This window comes from Lipotes vexillifer, unplaced genomic scaffold, assembly GCF_000442215.2.
Source record: "Lipotes vexillifer unplaced genomic scaffold, Lipotes_vexillifer_v1.1 scaffold671, whole genome shotgun sequence".
In the NCBI taxonomy this organism is placed as follows: Eukaryota; Metazoa; Chordata; class Mammalia; order Artiodactyla; family Lipotidae; genus Lipotes; species Lipotes vexillifer.
The window spans coordinates 2,988,494-2,997,825 of record NW_006782851.1 but is presented as its reverse complement, the minus strand read 5'-3'; the positions used below and the strand labels follow the sequence as shown (position 1 = coordinate 2,997,825).

At 54.4% G+C, this 9,332-nt stretch overlaps 1 protein-coding gene across 1 annotated transcript in view; it reads left to right on the top strand.

Moving 5' to 3' along the window:
• Nucleotides 1–9,332, top strand: part of RIMBP2 (RIMS binding protein 2) — a 112,326-nt gene that overhangs the window by 50,703 nt on the left and 52,291 nt on the right. Inside the window, exon 4 of the mRNA XM_007455449.1 lies at nucleotides 8,170–8,365. Coding sequence (XP_007455511.1) covers nucleotides 8,170–8,365 — 196 coding nt within the window. The remainder of the gene's footprint in view (nucleotides 1–8,169; nucleotides 8,366–9,332) is intronic.

Sequence of the window (9,332 nt, the reverse complement as noted above, 5' to 3'; positions counted from 1 at the left end):
AAAAAAAAAAAAAAAAAAAAAAAAAACCAAGGCACAGAGACGCTGAGCCACCTGCCAAGGACACACAGCTTCTAAGAGCAGAACCTAGGCCCTGAGGGTCCATGGGTAACACCATCTCAAGTCACTGAGAAAAGAGAAGAGATGTGCAGAGAAGAGATGGCCCATGACTGTGGGGCCCATAAACCCTAAATCCTGTTGGGTTAGGACGCAGCGAGTTCTGGGGTCCGTTGCCAGGGGACTTTCGCCCATGATGAGCAGTTTCCTGCCAGTGTCAGTGCCGACTGCTTCGCATGTGCGTCTCGCTGCTTTGTGGCTAATTCTCCAGGGCTCCTTCCTAGGTATTTATGGCCTCACTCCCAGCTCTTGTTGCCCTCCTCCTGGACCAAGGCATCCACCTGCGGGTGATGCCAGGACGAGCCTGAACAGGCTCCATTCATCCCTGAGTCTCATTCGAAAGGAGACAGGGCTCATCTGGAGGCAAGGGTCCAGCATCTGAGTTGCACAATGACTCTCCTGGTCCCTGGGCTCCTTTTGCTTTCATGGGTCCCTTCTTCCATAAAAACATTAAAATTATATTTTACATCTGCTTAGGTGCAAAGATGAATATAATCCAGGTTGGATTCATTATTATTATATTCAGTTTTCCTCTGATTTTAAAGGAAATTAAAATGAAACCATTTCTGTGGGTCCCTAAACAAGGCCCCAGGTACCCTGCTGCTGCCTGGCTTGTGTTAAGGTGCTCAGCGACCATCTGGCAAGGGAGCATGCTTGTGAGTAAATGAATATGTTTGTTCCCATCAAACAGATGAACTTGGTCTCTGGTGAGTGTGTTAGGTTAGGCCAGGGTGTGCTGCAGTAACAAACACCAAAGTCTCACACTCAACACATAAAGGTTCATTTCTTGCCACTGCAGATGTAGGAACACTCCATGAAGCTCCACTCCACATGGTGACTCAGGGATCCAGGCTCCCTGCGTCTTGAGGCTGTGCCATCCAGAGCGTACGGCTTCCTGGTCACCATGGCAGGGAGACCTCTTCCGTGTCTCAGCTACAGAAGGCACAGGTGTCACCTCTGCTTACAGACCACTGGCCAGAGCTAGTGACCCAGCCCCGCTTCACTGCAGGGGAGGCTGGGAAGTGCAGTCTCCCTGGGTGGGGGCCTGGTGGCATGGCTCTGCCACATCTGAATTCTCGAATCTTTACAGGGCAATGCAATTTTGATACTAAAGTGGACAGACAGAATATTAGCTAAGTTGAGAATCTGAGAAGTGCACAGATAAAGAAGTTTATACTTAATGCTTTGCCTTTAAATCTCTTAAGAATTCTCTGTCCTCCGGGAATTGTGGGGATGGGGTCTCTGCCTCCGTAGGGTAGACTTGGCTACCCTGTGCCCATGAGTCTTAGCTGGAGGGCGAGATTGTTAGGGACAAAGAAACTGGGGGTGCTCAGGTATTTGGGGGTTCAGCCACCCAGGACTACCTCTGGCTCCAGCTTTATCTCCCTAATGCTCCCCTTCCCAACCGCAGTTGGGAGGACAAAAGCTACAGTCAACGGGAAGCCCCAGGTTTTGAAGTCTCATCAGTGAAAGGTGTTTATCTGCGCACAGGGTGCCTCTGTGACTAATGCTTGTCTATACAGAAACAAAAGACTCAAATGATCCAGACCCACCAGCAGCAGAATTCACTGTGCTTTAGTTGGACAATCTGATAAAGGCATTAATCGTGTGAACCAAAGCAAACGTTTAAGACACTTGTGTTTTAATAGTGCTGACTCCATACACATTAAAGGATGCGAAACATTCATTAAAAAGTCATCTTCACCCAAGTCTCCCCTTGGTTATTACTTTGTTACATTTTAGTATCAAGATGGCATTGTCCTGTAAAGATTCTAGAATTCAGAGCAATTATTTGTCAAGATCCTGGAATTCAGAGCCGGTTCAGATGAATTGATGGGGTTTTTCTGTGTATATTATAGTTGCAGGCAAGAGCTGGGTGTGGGTGTGGGTATTAACCTGGCAGTGGAGGCTATTTGTTAACTGGGAATCACCGTGAAAGAGTATGGAGAGACCCTCCATGTCTCCCGCTGATGATAAAAAGTGGGGAGATTCTAATATACCTGCATGGGCTGAAATGCACCATCACCTTTGCTGAAAGCAGAAGTTCGGCCGTCTGAGAGGCAAGGGTGATTGAGTCACTAGTTAGCCGTCCCTCTGGCGCTGTCCTTTGCCCGCAGAGGACAAGAGATCTTAGTTTCTGCTTATGGAGCCCCTACCATGCCCGCCAGAGTCTGGACTTACAATTTGCCATAGTTCTGGAAGGCAAGCTTCTCTCCCATTTTATAGATGAAGAAACTGAGGCCCAGTGAGCTTATGTGACTTTCCTCCACGCCCTCTGAGTGAATGAGGGAGTGGGGGGGTCTGGGATCTAGACGCAGCCCAGAGCCTGGAGTCGGAGAGGATTGGGTGTGTCCTGCCACTTACTGGGTGTGTGACCTTGGTCTTTAGTCCATCTGGCCTTGTCTTCCTCACCCATGCAACGGGCTCACACCAACTTACCCCAGGGAGTCTCTCTGGCCATCAGCACTCATGCATAGAGAGACCCCGGCGGGCCCTGGCACACAGTAGGTACTCACTAAGCAATGAATAGCACCACAAATCTTGTTTACCCCTAAAGGCACCGCACAGAACAACTTACTCCCAAATCACTCCTGCACTGCCTAGGACGCCCCTGGCTTGGCTGTGCTAGCGTGAGTGTTCACGGCATCCCTGGACCCTCAAAATGGTCCTGGTTTGGACACTAATTACAGGGCACAGTGCCCTACTCATCCGCTCCCCTTTATGAAGCCTGGAAGTCAGATGAAACATACAGAGTGGAGGACCTTGGGAATGCTGGCAGGTGCATCTTTGAATGTGTTTTCCTTCGTCTTTATAAATACCCACAGCCACATCTGCAAGTCTCTGCTGTTGATTCCAGTTGGAGTTCACTTGCCGGATGACAGTGCCGTCTGTCCCCGCTGTGGTCAGAATGCAGCCACCCTCCGTTCTTGATGCTCAGGTGGTGGGTTAGGGTGAGGAGAAGCGGGGCCGGGACAAACCGGGATGGGGACACTCAAGCAGCCTGGTTAATTCAAGCGGGCGTGGTTCCGCCCCACCGGTGTCGCCACCCAGCCAGGAGCTGATGGTGCTCTGAGTCCTGAAATCCATCTTGACACCCCAGTAAGCCAGCCGGACCCAACAGTGGGCTTGCTGTTTGCTTTCTGCATCACTTGGAAGCTGTTCCTTCTGGTAGCAGCTTGGGGACCACCCGAGGCACTTAGCCCCAGCTGCCGGGCTCAGCATCAGAGACCCAGCTGCCGCCAGCTGCAGCCAGGCCCGGAGACGGTGTCCATGGAGGCTCTGGAAGGGACACCTGCTTCCTTCCTGGAAGCGGGAAACAGCAGGGAAGCATGGTGAACTTTCCGGAAGGAGCGCTCACCTGTGGGATGTTCTTCCGGTTTAATGGGTCCCTACGCCTCATCTCCTAGTTGTTCAGACCATCTCCCCCCCTGAAATTAATGAGGAAAGGCATCTGGAAGCTGCCTGACTTTTGGGAATCGTCATCCTGCTGTCTTGAAGCCGTGTCCTCGGATGCCCAGAGGAGAAACAAAGCAAGGAATTGATAAGAGAGGGGCAAAGAATTAGGTGTGATCACGCAGGACTCTTAGAACCTTTGGGGTAGAAATGCGAGGGGGGAGAGGCTTAGCCCTACAGCTTCGCTCCCGGGTCACAATGGAAGCAAGTCTCAAACCAAATTGTCGCACGTGTGCAGACGTGTATTACGAAACGCTTGTTGACAAGAAGGCGCGACGGTGGCACATCCCTCCTCCATCAGCCCCCAAGGAAGCCGGCGCCCCAGCCCTGGTTCTGGCGGCCTCGGGCAAAAGCAGAAATCCTCCGAATCAGGATCTGGACACAAGACCACTCTGAGACCCAGCCTTGGGCGCCATCCCCCAAAACACACTCGTCTTACGCACTATTCATTCAAGGGTGGGGTAGCGCTAAGATATCCCATATTTTGAATACCTTTAATTTCACCAACAAACGCCCATGTCTCTCATTCATCATGTCTAGGGCTGGGGTTAGGGTTAGGGTTACCCATTTTTTTTCTGATATCGACCATACTAGGTGGGCGTGCCTGGGCATGGATGGAGATGCAGGTGGCCGATGGCTTCGGGGCAGCGGCCTCTGGAGTGTAGCCTTCCCAGCACGTGCATTGACCTCCCCTGGGGTGGGATTCTCAGTTACGACACCGATTGCCCCAGAATGAAGTTCAGGTCCCTGGGACATATTCTCTCCATCCAGAAGGACTGTATTAATAAACTACAGATCCCAGAGCCCCCTGGCTCCAGACCCTGTGGGGATCATCCTGTGTGTCAGGGACTTAGGCGGGTGCAGCTGGAGCCCATGCACAGGGCCACCACGGCCATCCAGCCCAACCTGACCGGATGCCGGGATTGCCATCCACGTTGTCATGTAAGGTGCTAATCACAAAGGGGCTGCCCCCAGGCCACGTCCACCTGTACATGAGCCTTGTCGGGACAGACTGTTCGCAAGCCTTCGAAATACCCTCCAGCGACGTTTAACGATTGAGAGATTTTACATCAAAACGAAGATTCCCTGAACACCGGAAGTTTTGCCCAGGGTGGGTCTGGACCGATGCTGAGAGGTAGACGCCCCTCCGGACAGAATGTACTCACTCTGGTTCACTGTGGTCCCCAAGATCCTGGGGGTTTGCCTCGCTCCTCCTCTCATGGGCATCTCCCACCACCTCCGGGGCTGTTCAAGTTACAAAGATGGTTTGACATCAGCTCCGATCCACCTGCTGCCAAGACCCTCCCCTCATCACTCACGTCAGAGCCAGCCCCCCTTCTACTGGTACGTCCTGTGCCAGCTGCCGGGGAGAACCGCCTGCCACAGTCCCCGTCAGTGAAGGGGACCCTGAACAAAGAAACGCTCCCTGGAAGGAGGCCCTCCAAGAGCTGGGGTCCTGGCCGGCCGGCAGTGGTGCCCGGGAGGTGGAGTTCACTGTAGCACCTAAAACGTGCAGCAGTTCAGCACCCCTGCGTGAGCCCCGACCTTTCTCTCTGCTTTGGTCTGAGTCCCACAGGGCCTGCTGGGAGCACACAGCCTGCCCTCCTTCCTCTCTGTGCCGCCCGCCCCCGGCCCCAGCAAATCAAGAGCTCCCGCCAGGGGCCTGTTTCCAGGCGCCTCAGATGCTCGACCTCCACGTGGGCTCCTGAGACCTCGGCCGCTCTAACGCTCAAGGCTCCCGATCTGATATTCCCACAATGCCAGCTTTTCATGTACCGCCTTTGAGATTTTCTCCATGATTATTTCGTATTTTCTTTAAATCCGTTCACTTTCTAAAACTCTCTATTTTGAAATAATTTCGAGACTCCCGAGAAGTTACAAAAATAGCACAGATGGTCGCTGTGTACCTTCAGCCACCTCCCCAAGGACAGCGTCGTAGGTGACCAGAGTACGTTGTTGAAACCGGGAAGCTGACGCAGGCACAGTTATCAGTAACCAAACTACAGAGACTCGCTCTTTACCCTTGCTTCGGTGCTTAATTCTGTGGAATTTGATGGTACATATAGATTCATGAACCGCAACCGGGAATACAGATGGCTCCACCCCCCAAAGACACGCCCTCATCTTAATTCCTAGTACTCGGACCTTCCCACCAACCCCAGACCCTGACAACCGTTGATCAGCTCTCCGCTGCTTTAGTCTTGTCATTTCACGAATGTTACGTCAATGAAAAATCTATCTGCTTTTTGGGTTGGTTCACTTTTCACACACACGCGACATGAAGGACCTGATTACCAGTTGTGTTTTTCTTGTGCACATTACAATGAGGACGTGGCCATCTAAATGGCATTTGTGTTCTTCCACGTTCACCTGACACCCTCCCACACACGCCACCACGGCACCTGGCGGCACACCTGGATGAACAGGTGAGCTCAGGGCTCTTCTAATGCCCTTCTTGCCTGAGGCTGGGTTGTTGGTGACTGTTCCCTGCCTGAGGACCTGTCGCTCAGCCCTGGAGCAAACATTTCGTCTTCAGGGCTGAGCAGGGAGAGCCAGAACCCTTGGCCTTGAGGCATCTGAAGCCGCCATCCTCGGGTCACCGCTGCTCCTGGGCGGGTGCCGCGTCTCCCCGATGGGGGGTGCCCGGGCGGGAGGCGGATCTCGCCACATCCCCACCTGTGCCCAGGGGCGCCCGGCGTCACTTCTGTGCCTTCCTTGGTGGTGACAGCAATCGTAGCCAAGCTCATTCAGCCTTTTAAGAGAAGAATCCTGCTGATTTTGTTAAATGCATCGAAGAAATTAATTACTGGTTTGGGATTTGTTAGGTCTGTTTTTAGAATTCCATGATCTCAGACATAACCAGCACTTCATTCTGGCCTAAGGAGCTGAAAAGCTTAACACCAGTGGAGGAGGGACAGGGAAGTGGGGGGATGGGAAGAGGAAGAGAGCATCGGTCTACCACTGTCCTGCATCCCTGTGTGCACACCTCCATGAGACCAAACAGCTCTCAGGCCCCGGCTTGGTACCAAGCTCTAGTCCGACTGCTGGGGACACAGCGGTAGAGAAGCAGACGAAAATTCCTGCTCTCGTGGAGTTGACATTTTAGTGGAGGAAGCCAGACGGTGCCCACGGTTAATGATACAGCAGATGGGATTTTCCACTTATCACGGACTGAGGAAGGGAGACAAGGCAGGACCTCCATGCAGATGAAACGAGCTGCTGCCTCTAGGAACGTGATGCCTGCAAATCAGGGGGTCCCCTCTTCTCTGCTTCAGCAAACAGTTACTGAGCACCAGCGATGTGCCAGTGCTATGCGACGCGTTGTGGGTGTCTCAGGGAACCAGAAAGCACAAGCTTGGCGCGTAAATGATCTAGTCTCGGAGGCAGACGAGAAGTAATCAGGCAGCTACTAGAATGTGCCAGGAAGGGGGCTTGCAGGGGAGGGGGCAGAGCGGACCCTCCCCGTGCCCCTCGTCCGGCGGCCCAGGGCAGGGAGTTCCGACAGCAGGAGAAAGGGCACCAGGGGAGGAGGTGTAGGGAGTGTGCATCATGGTTCCCCAGGGAGAGGAGAGGGGCTGGGTCACGCCCGCCCAGCTGATGAACCAAGAGCAGGCAGAGGTGGGGGTTAATGGGGGAGCTGCCCGTGGCGCCCTTCCCTGCCGCGTGTGCCCAGGGCACGCTCCCAGCTCCTTGGTGCTCCCGAGATGTCTCCGATGTCTGCAAATGGCAGCGATGTTGCTAAGCCAGTCCAGCAAACAGCACTTCCCTTTAATGCCAAAGCGGGGTGCTTTGGGGCTCTGCAGCTTACAAGAAAACTGCATCGAGGGGTTAGCGACTGAGCTGTCCACAAAGCTGGGCTGTGTCACCGCCTCACGCTCCAAATTTCAAGCCGCTACCGTGAGGCGTGCCAACCGCAAAGTGCCCGGGCTGTGCACAGAGCCCAGAACAACCCGCAGTTGGCTGGGATCTGAGTGTTTGCAAGGTTTCTCGGCTCCTGTGCTTTCCCACTGTTCGCCCTGAGAGGAAACCTGGCCGACGGCCAGGGTGCACAGGAAGCTTAGTTTGTTCAGACACCGTTCTCGCGTGGAGGAAAGAGGCAGCCCTCCTGCACACACACACACACACACTGTCATTAACACATGCACACACGGCACTCAATCCTGCGCACGCCCATGCAACACACATGCACACAGTACACACGCACACGCACTGTCATCCACCCATGCACACACGGCACCCAGTCCTGTGCACACCCATGCAACACACATGCACACAGTACACACGCACACGCACTGTCATCCACCCATGCGCACACCGCACCCAGTCCTGTGCACACCCATGCAACACACATGCACACAATACACACGCACACGCACTGGCATTCACCCATGTGCACACGGCACCCGGTACTGCCCACACCCATGCAACACACATGCACACAGTACACACGCACACACACTGTCACCCCCCCATGCACACGTGGCATGCAGTCTTGTGCACACGCGTGCACACACACGCACAGACGCACACTTGTGCGCAGACACGCGGGGCTCCAGCAGCCCAGGCCGCCTGCTGACCGCGGGTCCGGGTCTCCGCGCGCAGCGCAGGGCACGGGAACTAGAGGAGAAATGCCGCGCACAGAGTGAGCAGTTCAGCCTGCTGTCCCGGGACCTGGGTCGGCTCCGGGAGCACGCGGGCGAGATCGACCTGCCGGGAGGCAGCTCCCTGAACGTCCCCTCGTCCCCCGGCAAGCCCTTCCGGAGCTTCATGAACGGACTGGCTCCCTCCATTGGCAAAGGTAAGCGCCTGGACCTCCGTCCCTCCCTCCCTCCCTCCCTCGCACAGCAGCCGGGATGGAGAAGGGGCGCTGGCAAGGGTTGGCGGTGGAGGTGTGTGACAGAGCGTCTCACCACACCCGGGGCGGTGACCAGCCTAGCAGGCCTTGGGGCGGTACAGGCCAGCCGGCGTCTCCCACGTCCACCCCACGCGCCAGACCTCGTACTAAGCCCTTGACGGCTGCCGACCAGCGTGGCTTCGCACACGTTCTGAGCCCCGTTCTACAGACAGCACGGGTCGGGGGGCTTAGTGGGTCACCCAGCCGGGCGGTGAGCCGGGACTCGGCCCCAGGGGTCTGGCTCTGGGGTCTACGCTGGGATCTGCCAGGTGGGCGTCTCAGCTTCCCTTGTTTCCCCTCTTTTCATCCAGTGACCTCTTGTTGACATTGTGATGTACTTGGAACTTCCCTTCTGACAAAGGCAGCGGCACTAACCGCGGTGAATTTCAATGCCCTCCCATCACATTTGTGTTTAGGATGCAGAGGTGGGGGGCAGGGAGATTTGAATTTGCGTGGTTGAGGGGAATTTTGTCTTGATCCCAGAGGCATTTAATTTACCGTCATGGAAGGTTCCCAGTGTAGGCAACAAAGTACCCTGCTCAGTCAGGGAACTTTCTCTCCACTGAAGGTTGAACGGGTCGCAGGCCCAGTTTTATCCTCCTGTAAAACAGTCGATTTTTTAAAGTTTACTGGAGATGAGTGTCAGATATTCACTTTGGAATTCCATAAAAGAGAGAGAATTCCCACATTTCTCCTAGGTCTTGTCAGAACGTAGGATAAGTTCTTTGGACACTTTTCATTTTGAAAACAAGGTGATGCTGCCTGTAACTTGATAAATCATGTTTCCTGGCTTCCTGCTCCCTTCCCGCACTGCTCATGCGTTAGGAGAATGCTAAGTGGCCACGAAACACAAGACAGGGGGAGAGGGGGG